The following is a 16,918-nucleotide window of genomic DNA, read 5'->3' on the forward strand; positions in this document are numbered from 1 at the left end:
ACTATTGGTGGTTTGCATTATCTGCTCTTTACAATTTATAGTCCGACATCCACAGTATTATTGTTTTTTTTTGTTCCCAAAATCAACATGCTTTTTTCCTCATACTTCAAGTATGACAAACATTTCTTGGAAATGTTGCCAGTGTTGATTGCATCTGGCTTCTTATACTTGGTATGAGAATTCAATCAGTGTGAGAGCATGGTCTGTGAACACAAAACAAAATTGTTTTAAGTATATTAAAAGCTTAATTGTAATGCTTATTAAAATCCAGAGAAAGTCACAGCTGCAGGAGATCTCTTCCAAGGAAGCGCAGGCGCTTCGCTTGGAACAGCACCTATCCACGTCAGAGGATGCCGCTCAGGCCCGACAATTGGCCCTCATCCGGGACGATATTAAGCAACTATCCCTGGATGCGGCCAAGCTCCTCTGGAGGTCTTCGGTAGCAAGAGTCTACGGCTGGGGGGACAAGAACGGTATGATCTTGCACAGGTTGGCCACATATCCCAGGGTGAACCGCATCATCCCGGAGGTGGTGGATTCAGCTGGAGCGGTACAATGCCATCCCGTGGCATTGGCAAATGGCTTTGCTACATACGATCGGAAACTGTATGCTGCACAGACCCCCGGGCTGACCGTTGCTGCTCTCCCTGACCGGGGAGGGGTGTGCCTCCCTAGGCTGGAACCAGCGGCCCAGAAGGTTCTAGAGCGCCCCATCTCCTTGAAGGAAATTGAGAAGGCGGTCACTCTGGTCTCCCTGGGCAAGACCTCGGGTCCAGACGGCCTTTCGCAGGAGTATTATGCGGTATACCTAGGCACCCTAGCGCCCCACCTAGCTAACTTATTTAAAGAAACCGTTGAAAGAGGTTTGTTTCCGCTGGAGGGGGACATCGCCACCATCGTGGTTCTCCCGAAGTCCCAGCCTCGCCCCATATCACTCCTTAACACCAAAATTAAACTTTATGCCACCATTCTGGCCCAACTGCTGAAACCCTACTTGACCTCATTGGTGCACCCGGATCAATGCGGGTTCATGCCTCAGCGGGGGACCCACCACTGCCTCCGAAAGCTGCAGCTGGCTTTGGCAAATCGGCACCTGCTTACCCCATATTTGGCACTTGTGTCCATAGACTTCGAAAAAGCTTTCAATTCGGTGGGCTGGACATAGCAGCAGGGCGTGCTGACCGAGATGGGGTTCGGGCCACACTTCCGTTTGCTGGTCCAGGTCCTATACGCCCACCCGAGAGTGCGAGTCTTGGTTAACGGGGTACTGTCGGAGGCCTTCCCCATCGCCAGGGGCACTAGGCAGGGATGTTTCCTTTCTCCGTTGCTGTTCACCATGGCGATGGAGCCCTTGGCGTCCCTGGTGCGGGTGGAAGACCGCCTCCGTGGATGGGAGTGGCCCAATACGGCCGCGGACACGATCACATTATATGTGGACGATGTTCTTGTCTTCCTCTTCTGGGCCACAGTGTCTCCGGATTCTGCTTGCCTTCGAGCAGGCCTCAGGGTTGCGGCTAAACCCCGGGAAGTCAGTGTTGATCCCCCTTCATCTTTCTAGAGAGTGCTTCGATTGGCAGTCCACCATACCACTCCAGAGGCAGTCTTTTAAATATTTAGGGATCTGGATCACCCTTCTTCCCGAGCTGGGCTGGTCCCTTAATGTGGCCCCGCTGGTTAAGAAGGCTAGGGAGGACCTCCTTAGATGGAAAACGCTGCCTCTGAATCCCCTGGGGAGGGTGGCCCTGTTTAAAATGATGATCCTCCCCAGGTTCCTTTACGTCCTGCAGAACACCCCCTTCTGTTTCTCCAGGGCCTGGTTCAGGGAACTGGACAGTCTAATCACCAAATTTCTCTGGAGCGGAAGCCGTGCCCGCGTGGCTCTGTCAGCCTGCCAGATTCCCTCCTACGATGGCGGCATGGAGATGACTCACCTGTCTCTGTATTTCCTGGTGGTACGCCTCCTAGTAGTCCATGACTGGTTCAATGGGGGCTGGTCGGACCCAGCCTATAGGCTTGAACTGAACGAAATGGGGCTCGCTGACATCCAAGCCATGCTGTACGGGGAGCCCATTCCGACCCGGTTGCCTGAGGTGACGCGCTCTGTGTTGTTGGCCTGGTGGGCCTCGCTCCGCCACACAGGGTGGACGGGAAAGTTGACCCAATGTACTCCCCTGTGGCAGGGAGCTTGGCTTCGGGAGGTTAGCGGGTTGCGGGTGTTTAGAACTTGGGACCTTATTGGTATCTCCCAGCTAGGGGATGTATGGGCAGAGGGCCACATGTTGTCCTTCCAGGAGCTCCAAACTCGCTACTCCCTACACTCATCCCAATTTTATAAATGTTTGCAGTTGAGGCATGCTCTCCACATACATATCACAGGCAATATGAGGCTCTCCGAATACATCCCCACTGAGGCTCAGACGATGATGGGAGACTTAGGTGGGGGGGTCTCCCACATTTACCGCACCCTAATTAACAACACTCCCACGTCCCTAGACAAGTTGAGGGATCAATGGGTGGACTGCGTGGGCCCCAATGACGAGGTAGACTGGCGTGATGCTCTTATGGCCCCAGAATAGTCACCGTCTCCGCCAAACTCAAGTTGATTCAGCTATACTATTTGCATGCCACATACCTCACCACCCTGCGCCTGCATCGAGCGGGTTTGCGCCCAGACGTGTCATGTACCAGATGTAACCATGCCCCGGCCGACTTCTTCCATATGGTTTGGTTGCGCCCCCACTTGGGGCAGTTCTGGGGATCCATTGAAGTGGAGCTAATGGAGGTATTGGGCTAGGAGGTTCCTCACGATCCACATCACTCCTTGCTGGGGATCGCCGATGGGCTGGATGGGTCCAGGAATGAGAAGCTGTTTTTCAGCACAGCTATGATGGTCGCTAAACGGGACATTGCGGCGGCCTGGATAAACCCCGACCTACCAACTCTAGAGAGGTGGCGACGAGGGGTAGACTGGTGTGCGACCCAAGAAAAAGCCCTCTACAAAGCTAAGGGGTGCGTCAAGAAATATCGTAGAGTGTGGGGGAAGTGGTTGGGGAATGTGGAGGGTCCTGATTAACCTGATTCCAAATTTCGCTTATGTAATTTAATGGGGATTGTGATTGGGGGGTATAGTGCTTGTGTGAATGAATTTATATTTGTGACTTCCGTGTACTGGCTGAATTGTTTACATGTTTTAAAATCAATAAAAATGTGCTTATCAAAAAAGAATTGTAATACTTATTATTACATTTGTGATAACAAATGTTTTAGAATCTGCTTCATAGGTATGAATAATTGTAATTAAACTACTGATTTATCTACGAAGAAGCTGACCACGGTCTTAAGGAGTACGTTAACAGTTTTTCAATGCTTCAAGTATATGATGTCTATACCCTATACTAAGTTCTATCGCACAGAGGCTTCCCTTTTAGAGCATTTACCTGCTGCAGATAGTAGCAGAAGACAATTTTAAAGAAGAAGAAAAGGAATGGTTTATAAAGTGGTTGTAGAAGTGTTAATATTTTAATGAACTAATGTGTGCTTTTCTTTACTATTTAATTATTGGGTTTTTAATACAACTCTTTATCTCTTCATACTGAAATTGATGTTGCGTATATCATAAAGGACATACTATAAACAGTGACCAATATCTTGAAAAAAAATTGTAATTCTTATTATTACATTTGTGATAAAAAATGTTTTAGAATCTGCTTCATAGGTAAGAATAATTGTAATTAAACTACTGATTTATCTACGAAGAAGCTGACCACGATCTTAAGGAGTACGTTAACAGTTTTTCAATGCTTCAAGCATATGATGTCTAAAAGGCTCTACTACTCTCACTCTTTGTTCAATAGACAACTCCTTATGGGAAACCTTTTCTCTCTTCTTATCAAAGGTATATTATATATGAATCAAATACTTTCTACAGTGTTCATGCTGCTGAGTGCTTTCCACAGACAGGCCATTTCTTTTATATAGAGAATCCCCAGTTTCTAAAGATACAATGTACCCTATACTAAGTTCTTCGCACAGAGGCTTCCCTTCACCATAGTTAAACTCCCTTATGTAAACAATACTCTTTAACTAGCCATTTTCATGCTTTACTTTGCTCTTTACAGAGAAGTTAGACCCTAAGTGAACTATAGTAATACTATATGATCAAGGTTATACTATGTGCAAAGTTAGTCTTTAACATGGGTGTTCATACAGAGGGTATTGTTTCACCAAAATGAGGTATCACTATATGTGTAAGTACCTAGTACATGGAACCTATGATCTGTTTAAAAAACTAAGAAAATATATGTTACTCCTCTCATAGAAGCCTAATTATCTGACAATTATTCTACTCTGCACAGACCTCATAATTTAAAGAAATACATGAAAAATGTCTGGTTCTCATTATTTTTATGTATTTTTCAGGGCACTAAAGATTCTTCTTTCAAATCATCAACTGTGAAACAGAGGGAGTGTTGCTGAAATTTCAAAACATATAAAATGTATATAATTTATATAATTGAGAAACATATGAGCAATAAAAGTTAAACATTGATGTTGATGCTTATATTTTTAGAGCATTTACCTGCTGCAGATAGTGGCAGAAGACAATTTTAAAGAAGAAGAAAAGGAATGGTTTATAAAGTGGTTGAAGAATTGTTAATATTTTAATGAACTAATGTGTGCTTTTCTTTACTATTTAATTATTGGGTTTTTAATACAACTCTTTATCTCTTCATACTGAAATTGATGTTGCGTATATCATAAAGGACATACTATAAACAGTGACCAATGTCTTGAAAGTGCTCACAGATTTAATCACCTTACACACAGGTAAAAACAAATCAGCAAACACACACACAAAGACACACACATACATAAAAACACCCCCACACATCCACACTGATATCTTTACACATTCATTGATGCATGCACTCACATACACACCTACACACACCTCTACACACATTTTCTTGCACACACATACACAGACAGATATTTTATTTATTTATAAAGTTTTATACACTGTCACACACATCCAGACAACCATGCACGTTCAGTCACACACATAGCCACACACTTGTGCACACCTCCATACTCATCCCCTCACATACACATGCTTCTAAAACCACACACACACATGCCCACACCAATGCACTCAAGTCACCCACATGCACTTCTGTACATTCAGTGACACACACACTCACACACACCTACACACATTCCTTTATATACAGACACTAACACACATACACCCACTATCAGTCACACACACTCACACTGACACCCCCACATAATTACAGACACACCCTCACACAATTGCATACACCTCAAACACATTTCCTCATGCCCACACACTCTACTACACACACACCAAACAATAAGTCACATACACATACAAATACACCTCCACACATTCAGTGACACACACACTCATACACATACCTGTACACACATCCATACACATTCTGTCACACACACATACATACACACTGCTAGTCAGACACTCACTCACACAGACACCCCACACATTTCATGACACACTTGCACTCACCTCCACACACACCCGCACACTCAGTCACACATATGCACCTCCACATATTCAGAGACACACACTCACATGTACACCTACACACAGCTCTACACACATTTCTGGACAAACATCCACACACAACTACAGCCACACAGACACCCCCACATGTTCAGTTACACATATCCCTACACAAACACTTGCACACACATTTCCTTGCACGCACACACACAAACACCAACACACTCATTCACACATATTTACACCTCTATATGTTGAGTGACACACACACTCACATACACACCCATACACACAGTTTCTTACACACATGCTCAACTACACTCATGCAGACACACCCCACACTCACTCACACACAGAGCCACAGACACCTCCACAAATTATCACATACAAATACATACACACATGCACACACCTCCATACACATTCCCTCCCACAAACACACTACTACAGCCACTCACACACAGATACACTCCCTTGCACGCATACACATCCAGTAACACACATTCATATACATGCCTACCCAATTCCCTTACCCACGCACACAACTACATCCACAGACACACCTCTGCCTAGTCACACATACCTACACAGACACCCTTACATGTTCAGTTACACACACATAGATCCATACTCACTTCCACAAACCTCCAGACACATTGCCTTGCACATACACACACATACTACTACACCCATACACACCCACACTCTCAGTCATGCACACAGTCATACACCTGCCCACATATAGTCACATGCACAGATTGACATACACACAACTGCAGACATACACAAACATATACTCACACACTATGAAGTTTCTCACATTCACTCATCTCCACATTCACTCTGCCACATACATGCAAACACTCACACATGTATCCTCAAAATCCTCAAACTCACCCTTTTCGACACTTACACTAACAGAAACACATACATACATGGATACAGACATGCACACAGCTATAAAACATTAATAGTCACAAACAGTAACACATTTAAAAACAACATGTCATTTTCTATCTTAGAACAAAAAAATGTGGTTCTGAAAATAAACTTTTTTTATTGTTTTTATTGAAGATTTGTTTTTATATTTATTGGGGAATTTTTTGTGGCGATTCCAAAACTAGGGGAAAACCCCCAGAAAAAGGGAAACTTCAAATTGGAGATGGTAGAGTAAAAAATAAAAAATAAACATTTGTGATGTTCTACAGCTTTTATGAATGCTGGTAGTTACTGATCACCCATACTGATCACCTTGCTGCACTCATGTCATAATCAATGGCATCACTGAAGACATCAATGATGATGTATCAAATTACATAATTGTTGACATCCCTGGTCACATCACTGCTGACATCATCCACAGAGAGCAACAGATTACTATACAGTTTTGAGAAAAAAGCATAATTAGAATGCTCCATCTACATCCAATTGTCTATAGCTTTTGTGCTGCTAATTTATGTAATAATTTACAAGAAGATATGAAAGCTAATGACAGACAGAAAATGGTTGACAGGTTGATTAGTGTCCTTTTAAAATCTAAACTACTTTGTTATTTGTAAAATCATTTGTATCACAATCCACAGTCAGAAACTGTCAATTAGCAATGGGCATCCCATTCTTGCCTTAGCTGATGCAGCAGCTCCATTCATTTTTGTTGACTTCTTTTCTCTGTTCCGTGCCATGTACATTGGACTGTGGGTATGCGTGTGCCTTGGCCTGCATAGAATTCTGTGAATACGCCTGTGCGTTGCTGTGTACTTTGGTCTGTTGATAGGCTTGTACATTGGTGTGTGCATATGCTTGTGTCTTGTCATGTACATAGTTCTGTGGATATGCCTGTGAATTGCTCTGCAATGCATTCCCTTTATATTCCAAAATGTAGTCAGGATAGACTTGAAGCTTCTCGAAGATGACAAAAATTGATGGGTCATACTCATTGTCCACACAGCTGTCGTAAGCCATTTTCTGGTTGATAGGTTTAGGAGGAGGGCGGCTGTAGCGTTCAAGTCCATTTACAAAGTCTCCAACTAGAACCCGTGCCAGAAACATAGACTTGCTGCTGGAACTGGATTGACAGTACTGGTGAGAATAAGAGGCATCTCTGGAGAAGTAACTCCCTAAGAAGGAAAAAAAAGGAGACATTATCAGCTGTTATATGCAGTTTCGCAAATCTTGCCTAAATATAAGCCCAAGAATAAAGGTACAATGAGCACAGGAATATGTTTTGGGAGAATTATTTCAGAAGAAAATACAACAGCAAGCTCATTCATGCAAATGCTAGAAAAGAATCTGAGCCTGGTTTTAATGAAGCACTAATTTGCAGAGACAGGATCCTAGTTCAAACTAAGCTCCAATGGGGGAGCTAATATAACCCCGTCTATCCTTCTTTACCTCTCTACCTCTCCCATCCTAGAGATTATTGCAATGATTGACAATGCAATGATTATTAATATGTGCTGAGAAGTGCAATTTTGTACCTGATGCTTCCATGAGATTAAGTGCATTGCAGGCAAGTTTTAGTTGTGGGAAAGTGTTGCTTAGAAAATCACAAAAAACTTGACTAAATATGAAACAAAGAAGTAGAGATACTAATGAACCTAAGGATGTGGGGAATTGGAAAGTAGTTTAAATGATATGGTTTTGATGATCAAGGGAAACAGAAAGCAATAAAGAAGCAGAGAACTCTGGGTAGTTCCCACATTTAAGCAGATAGCAGCCACTGTATAGAGCACCAGTGACACTCTAAGTCTGCTCGCCTCAAATGTTTGTTTTTCTAGCAAAGTTTTTAAGCATAGGATTAGCACAGACAGTGCTATCCATACCGAGCTAGAAAGGGATAAAGGACCATATGTGCAAAACTTGTTTACATTTGCAAATGTCCTGATTCACAGAATTAGGCAGTTTGGGAAAGCAAAAAGGCATTTTGAAATGTACAAAGGCCCAATTGTGATTTGGTAACCTCTTCGAATCACAATTTGGGTTTGCGATTCGGTATTAGGAAGGGGCGTGTTTAGTATGCCCCTTACTAATAATGAATCGCAGTGGCATGTCTGAATGTTTTGCAACCGAAATGCGGTCACAAAACATTCACAATTTACCACCAACTTCAAGTTGGTGGTAACCTATTCACAAATGGGAAGAGGCCCCCAAAGTACCCCTTTCCCTTTGCGAATGCTTGTCAAAACATCTTTGGAGGGAGGCCGTGGTCCCACAGACCGCTGCCTACTCTTAAAAAATGAAAATAAATCTTTTAATTTTTCTTTTTGAAATGCATCCTGTTTTCCTTTAAGAAAAATGGGCTGCATTTTTAAATTGCTTTATTAAAAAGCAGTCACAGACATGGTGATCTACTGATCCTTGTACCCCACCATACCTGTGATTTTTGCGATTCACAATGGGTAGCGAACCGAGACCTACCTCATTAATATTCATGAGGCAGGTCTATTTGCGACCCACTGGTAATCGCAAAATATGTAATACACACATTTCTGCATGGGTGTTTGTGATTACAAAATAGCGAATAGCAAAAATTAGCTATTTGGTAATCGCAAACGATTACCTACATACATCTAACCTAAATTATTTTGCCATTTCTACAGCAAAGTCTTTAAGCATAGGATTAGCACAATTTGGGAAAAAGGGGGTGGTGATGGACAGAGTCTCTGAATGATGCAGAATACTCTTACCAAGTCAAGAGATCATGGTTTTAATCCATCACCGTTTTTTAGCTCACTGCACCATCCCAGCTCAGAACCTGGCTACATGCAAATTAGTCTGTACCTCTCCCAGTGCATGATGGGAACAGGGCAAACCAAACTACCAAGCCAATTCTTATACTGGGAAGGAAACAAGCTTCCGGGGACCGGTTTCTGGCATCACAGCCTTCGTCGGCCCGGCTTGCCTGAATCCTGATGGTGCAATGAGCAAGGGACTCACGTCTGAGCATACCCTCCCACACTGAGTGTGGATAAAATCGATTTGGAAAAAAGGGGGTGGTGATGGACAGAGTCTCTGAATGATGCAGAATACTCTTACTAAGTCAAGAGATCATGGTTTTAATCCATCACCGTTTTTTAGCTCACTGCACCATCCCAGCTCAGAACCTGGCTACATGCAAATTAGTCTGTACCTGTCCCAGTGCATGATGGGAACAGGGCAAACCAAACTACCAAGCCAATTCTTATACTGGGAAGGAAACAAGCTTCCGGGGACCGGATTCTGGCATCACAGCCTTCGTCGGCCCGGCTTGCCTGAATCCTGATGGTGCAATGAGCAAGGGACTCATGTCTGAGCATACCCTCCCACACTGAGTGTGGATAAAATCGATTTGGGAAAAAGGGGGTGGTGATGGACAGAGTCTCTGAATGATGCAGAATACTCTTCCCAAGTCAAGAGATCATGGTTTTAATTCATCACCTTTTTTTAGCTCACTGCACCATCCCAGCTCAGAACCTGGCTACATGCAAATTAGTCTGTACCTGTCCCAGTGCATGATGGGAACAGGGCAAACCAAACTACCAAGCCAATTCTTATACTGGGAAGGAAACAAGCTTCCGGGGACCGGTTTCTGGCATCACAGCCTTCGTCGGCCCGGCTTGCCTGAATCCCGATGGTGCAATGAGCAAGGGACTCACGTCTGAGCATACCCTCCCACACTGAGTGTGGATAAAATCGATTTGGGAAAAAGGGGGTGGTGATGGACAGAGTCTCTGAATGATGCAGAATACTCTTACCAAGTCACGAGATCATGGTTTTAATCCATCACCGTTTTTTAGCTCACTGCACCATCCCAGCTCAGAACCTGGCTACATGCAAATTAGTCTGTACCTGTCCCAGTGCATGATGGGAACAGGGCAAACCAAGCTACCAAGCCAATTCTTATACTGGGAAGGAAACAAGCTTCCGGGGACCGGTTTCTGGCATCACAGCCTTCGTCGGCCCGGCTTGCCTGAATCCTGATGGTGCAATGAGCAAGGGACTCACGTCTGAGCATACCCTCCCACACTGAGTGTGGATAAAATTGATTTGGGAAAAAAGGGGGTGGTGATGGACAGAGTCTCTGAATGATGCAGAATACTCTTACCAAGTCAAGAGATCATGGTTTTAATCCATCACCGTTTTTTAGCTCACTGCACCATCCCAGCTCAGAACCTGGCTACATGCAAATTAGTCTGTACCTGTCCCAGTGCATGATGGGAACAGGGCAAACCAAACTACCAAGCCAATTCTTATACTGGGAAGGAAACAAGCTTCCGGGGACCGGTTTCTGGCATCACAGCCTTCGTCGGCCCGGCTTGCCTGAATCCTGATGGTGCAATGAGCAAGGGACTCACGTCTGAGCATACTCTCCCACACTGAGTGTGGATAAAATCGATTTGGGAAAAAGGGGGTGGTGATGGACAGAGTCTCTGAATGATGCAGAATACTCTTACCAAGTCAAGAGATCATGGTTTTAATCCATCACCGTTTTTTAGCTCACTGCACCATCCCAGCTCAGAACCTGGCTACATGCAAATTAGTCTGTACCTGTCCCAGTGCATGATGGGAACAGGGCAAACCAAACTACCAAGCCAATTCTTATACTGGGAAGGAAACAAGCTTCCGGGGACCGGTTTCTGGCATCACAGCCTTCGTCGGCCCGGCTTGCCTGAATCCTGATGGTGCAATGAGCAAGGGACTCACGTCTGAGCATACCCTCCCACACTGAGTGTGGATAAAATCGATTTGGGAAAAAGGGGGTGGTGATGGACAGAGTCTCTGAATGATGCAGAATACTCTTACCAAGTCAAGAGATCATGGTTTTAATCCATCACCGTTTTTTAGCTCACTGCACCATCCCAGCTCAGAACCTGGCTACATGCAAATTAGTCTGTACCTGTCCCAGTGCATGATGGGAACAGGGCAAACCAAACTACCAAGCCAATTCTTATACTGGGAAGGAAACAAGCTTCCGGGGACCGGTTTCTGGCATCACAGCCTTCGTCGGCCCGGCTTGCCTGAATCCTGATGGTGCAATGAGCAAGGGACTCACGTCTGAGCATACCCTCCCACACTGAGTGTGGATAAAATCGATTTGGGAAAAAGGGGGTGGTGATGGACAGAGTCTCTGAATGATGCAGAATACTCTTACCAAGTCAAGAGATCATGGTTTTAATGCATCACCGTTTTTTAGCTCACTGCACCATCCCAGCTCAGAACCTGGCTACATGCAAATTAGTCTGTACCTGTCCCAGTGCATGATGGGAACAGGGCAAACCAAACTACCAAGCCAATTCTTATACTGGGAAGGAAACAAGCTTCCGGGGACCGGTTTCTGGCATCACAGCCTTCGTCGGCCCGGCTTGCCTGAATCCTGATGGTGCAATGAGCAAGGGACTCACGTCTGAGCATACCCTCCCACACGGAGTGTGGATAAAATCGATTTGGGAAAAAGGGGGTGGTGATGGACAGAGTCTCTGAATGATGCAGAATACTCTTACCAAGTCAAGAGATCATGGTTTTAATTCATCACCGTTTTTTAGCTCACTGCACCATCCCAGCTCAGAACCTGGCTACATGCAAATTAGTCTGTACCTGTCCCAGTGCATGATGGGAACAGGGCAAACCAAACTACCAAGCCAATTCTTATACTGGGAAGGAAACAAGCTTCCGGGGACCGGTTTCTGGCATCACAGCCTTCATCGGCCCGGCTTGCCTGAATCCTGATGGTGCAATGAGCAAGGGACTCACGTCTGAGCATACTCTCCCACACTGAGTGTGGATAAAATCGATTTGGGAAAAAGGGGGTGGTGATGGACAGAGTCTCTGAATGATGCAGAATACTCTTACCAAGTCAAGAGATCATGGTTTTAATCCATCACCGTTTTTTAGCTCACTGCACCATCCCAGCTCAGAACCTGGCTACATGCAAATTAGTCTGTACCTGTCCCAGTGCATGATGGGAACAGGGCAAACCAAACTACCAAGCCAATTCTTATACTGGGAAGGAAACAAGCTTCCGGGGACCGGTTTCTGGCATCACAGCCTTCGTCGGCCCGGCTTGCCTGAATCCTGATGGTGCAATGAGCAAGGGACTCACGTCTGAGCATACCCTCCCACACTGAGTGTGGATAAAATCGATTTGGGAAAAAGGGGGTGGTGATGGACAGAGTCTCTGAATGATGCAGAATACTCTTACCAAGTCAAGAGATCATGGTTTTAATCCATCACCGTTTTTTAGCTCACTGCACCATCCCAGCTCAGAACCTGGCTACATGCAAATTAGTCTGTACCTGTCCCAGTGCATGATGGGAACAGGGCAAACCAAACTACCAAGCCAATTCTTATACTGGGAAGGAAACAAGCTTCCGGGGACCGGTTTCTGGCATCACAGCCTTCGTCGGCCCGGCTTGCCTGAATCCTGATGGTGCAATGAGCAAGGGACTCACGTCTGAGCATACCCTCCCACACTGAGTGTGGATAAAATCGATTTGGGAAAAAGGGGGTGGTGATGGACAGAGTCTCTGAATGATGCAGAATACTCTTACCAAGTCAAGAGATCATGGTTTTAATCCATCACTGTTTTTTAGCTCACTGCACCATCCCAGCTCAGAACCTGGCTACATGCAAATTAGTCTGTACCTGTCCCAGTCCATGATGGGAACAGGGCAAACCAAACTACCAAGCCAATTCTTATACTGGGAAGGAAACAAGCTTCCGGGGACCGGTTTCTGGCATCACAGCCTTCGTCGGCCCGGCTTACCTGAATCCTGATGGTGCAATGAGCAAGGGACTCACGCCTGAGCATACCCTCCCACACAGAGTGTGGATAAAATCGATTTGGGAAAAAGGGGGTGGTGATGGACAGAGTCTCTGAATGATGCAGAATACTCTTACCAAGTCAAGAGATCATGGTTTTAATCCATCACCGTTTTTTAGCTCACTGCACCATCCCAGCTCAGAACCTGGCTACATGCAAATTAGTCTGTACCTGTCCCAGTGCATGATGGGAACAGGGCAAACCAAACTACCAAGCCAATTCTTATACTGGGAAGGAAACAAGCTTCCGGGGACCGGTTTCTGGCATCACAGCCTTCGTCGGCCCGGCTTGCCTGAATCCTGATGGTGCAATGAGCAAGGGACTCACGTCTGAGTATACCCTCCCACACGGAGTGTGGATAAAATCGATTTGGGAAAAAGGGGGTGGCGATGGACAGAGTCTCTGAATGATGCAGAATACTCTTACCAAGTCAAGAGATCATGGTTTTAATCCATCACCGTTTTTTAGCTCACTGCACCATCCCAGCTCAGAACCTGGCTACATGCAAATTAGTCTGTACCTGTCCCAGTGCATGATGGGAACAGGACAAACCAAACTACCAAGCCAATTCTTATACTGGGAAGGAAACAAGCTTCCGGGGACCGGTTTCTGGCATCACAGCCTTCGTCGGCCCGGCTTGCCTGAATCCTGATGGTGCAATGAACAAGGGACTCACGTCTGAGCATACCCTCCCACACTGAGTGTGGATAAAATCGATTTAGGAAAAAGGGGGTGGTGATGGACAGAGTCACTGAATGATGCAGAATACTCTTACCAAGTCAAGAGATCATGGTTTTAATCCATCACCGTTTTTTAGCTCACTGCACCATACCAGCTCAGAACCTGGCTACATGCAAATTAGTCTGTACCTGTCCCATTGCATGATGGGAACAGGGCAAACCAAACTACCAAGCCAATTCTTATACTGGGAAGGAAACAAGCTTCCGGGGACCGGTTTCTGGCATCACAGCCTTCGTCGGCCCGGCTTGCCTGAATCCTGATGGTGCAATGAGCAAGGGACTCACGTCTGAGCATACCCTCCCACACTGAGTGTGGATAAAATCAATTTTGGAAAAGGGGGTGGTGATGGACAGAGTTTCTGAATGATGCAGAATACTCTTACCAAGTCAAGAGATCATGGTTTTAATCCATCACCGTTTTTTAGCTCACTGCACCATCCCAGCTCAGAACCTGGCTACATGCAAATTAGTCTGTTTCTGTCCCAGTGCATGATGGGAACAGGTCAAACCAAACTACCAAGCCAATTCTTATACTGGGAAGGAAACAAGCTTTACCAACAAGATGTACCCTCCCTCTGTCCATCACCACCCCCTTTTTCCAAAATCGATTTTATCCACACTCAGTGTGGGAGGGTATACTCAGACGTGAGTCCCTTGCTCATTGCACCCTCAGGATTCAAGCAAGCCGGGCCGATGAAGGCTGTGATGCCAGAAACCGGTCCCCGGAAGCTTGTTTCCTTCCCAGTATAAGAATTGGCTTGGTAGTTTGGTTTGCCCTGTTCCCATCATGCACTGGGACAGGAACAGACTAATTTGCATGTAGCCAGGTTCTGAGCTGGGATGATGCAGTGAGCTAAAAAACGGTGATGGATTAAAACCATGATCTCTTGACTTGGTAAGAGTATTCTGCATCATTCAGAAACTCTGTCCATCACCACCCCCTTTTCCAAAAGCGATTTTATCCACACTCAGTGTGGGAGGGTATACTCAGACGTGAGTCCCTTGCTCATTGCACCATCAGGATTCAAGCAAGCCGGGCCGACGAAGGCTGTGATGCCAGAAACTGGTCCCCGGAAGCTTGTTTCCTTCCCAGTATAAGAATTGGCTTGGTAGTTTGGTTTGCCCTGTTCCCATCATGCACTGGGACAGGAACAGACTAATTTGCATGTAGCCAGGTTCTGAGCTGGGATGGTGCAGTGAGCTAAAAAATGGTGATGGAACAAAACCATGATCTCTTGACTTGGTAAGAGTATTCTGCATCATTCAGAGACTCTGTCCATCACCACCCCCTTTTCCAAAATCGATTTTATCCACACTCAGTGTGGGAGGGTATACTCAGACGTGAGTCCCTTGCTCATTGCACCATCAGGATTCAAGCAAGCCGGGCCGACGAAGGCTGTGATGCCAGAAACCGGTCCCCGGAAGCTTGTTTCCTTCCCAGTATAAGAATTGGCTTGGTAGTTTGGTTTGCCCTGTTCCAATCATGCACTGGGACAGGAACAGACTAATTTGCATGTAGCCAGGTTCTGAGCTGGGATGGTGCAGTGAGCTAAAAAACGGTGATGGATTAAAACCATGATCTCTTGACTTGGTAAGAGTATTCTGCATCATTCAGAAACTCTGTCCATCACCACCCCCTTTTCCAAAATCGATTTTATCCACACTCAGTGTGGGAGGGTATACTCAGACGTGAGTCCCTTGCTCATTGCACCCTCAGGATTCAAGCAAGCCGGGCCGACGAAGGCTGTGATGCCAGAAACCGGTCCCCGGAAGCTTGTTTCCTTCCCAGTATAAGAATTGGCTTGGTAGTTTGGTTTGCCCTGTTCCCATCATGCACTGGGACAGGAACAGACTAATTTGCATGTAGCCAGGTTCTGAGCTGGGATGGTGCAGTGCGCTAAAAAACGGTGATGGATTAAAACCATGATCTCTTGACTTGGTAAGAGCATTCTGCATCATTCAGAAACTCTGTCCATCACCACCCCCTTTTCCAAAATCGATTTTATCCACACTCAGTGTGGGAGGGTATACTCAGACGTGAGTCCCTTGCTCATTGCACCATCAGGATTCAAGCAAGCCGGGCCGACGAAGGCTGTGATGCCAGAAACCGGTCCCCGGAAGCTTGTTTCCTTCCCAGTATAAGAATTGGCTTGGTAGTTTGGTTTGCCCTGTTCCCACCATGCACTGGGACAGGAACAGAAACAGACTAATTTGCATGTAGCCAGGTTCTGAGCTGGGATGGTGCAGTGAGCTAAAAAACGGTGATGGATTAAAACCATGATCTCTTGACTTGGTAAGAGTATTCTGCATCATTCAGAAACTCTGTCCATCACCACCCCCTTTTCCAAAATCGATTTTATCCACACTCTGTGTTGGAGGGTATACTCAGACGTGAGTCCCTTGCTCATTGCACCCTCAGGATTCAAGCAAGCCGGGCCGACGAAGGCTGTGATGCCAGAAACCGGTCCCCGGAAACTTGTTTCCTTCCCAGTATAAGAATTGGCTTGGTAGTTTGGTTTGCCCTGTTCCCATCATGCACTGGGACAGGAACAGACTAATTTGCATGTAGCCAGGTTCTGAGCTGGGATGGTGCAGTGCGCTAAAAAACGGTGATGGATTAAAACCATGATCTCTTGACTTGGTAAGAGTATTCTGCATCATTCAGAAACTCTGTCCATCACCACCCCCTTTTCCAAAATCGATTTTATCCACACTCAGTGTGGGAGGGTATACTCAGACGTGAGTCCCTTGCTCATTGCACCATCAGGATTCAAGCAAGCCGGGCCGACGAAGGCTGTGATGCCAGAAACCGGTCCCCGGAAGCTTGTTTCCTTC

The 16,918-nt window shown here is 45.7% G+C and overlaps 1 protein-coding gene across 1 annotated transcript in view; it reads right to left on the minus strand.

Moving 5' to 3' along the window:
• Nucleotides 1–6,736: 6,736 nt before the first annotated feature.
• Nucleotides 6,737–16,918, minus strand: part of LOC146854285 (protein mono-ADP-ribosyltransferase PARP12-like) — a 307,738-nt gene continuing 297,556 nt past the window's right edge. Inside the window, exon 12 of the mRNA XM_085652066.1 lies at nt 6,737–7,662. Coding sequence (XP_085508192.1) covers nt 7,169–7,662 — 494 coding nt within the window. The 3' untranslated portion in view covers nt 6,737–7,168. The remainder of the gene's footprint in view (nt 7,663–16,918) is intronic.

This window comes from Triturus cristatus, chromosome 4_1 (assembly GCF_964204655.1).
Source record: "Triturus cristatus chromosome 4_1, aTriCri1.1, whole genome shotgun sequence".
NCBI lineage: Eukaryota > Metazoa > Chordata > Amphibia > Caudata > Salamandridae > Triturus > Triturus cristatus.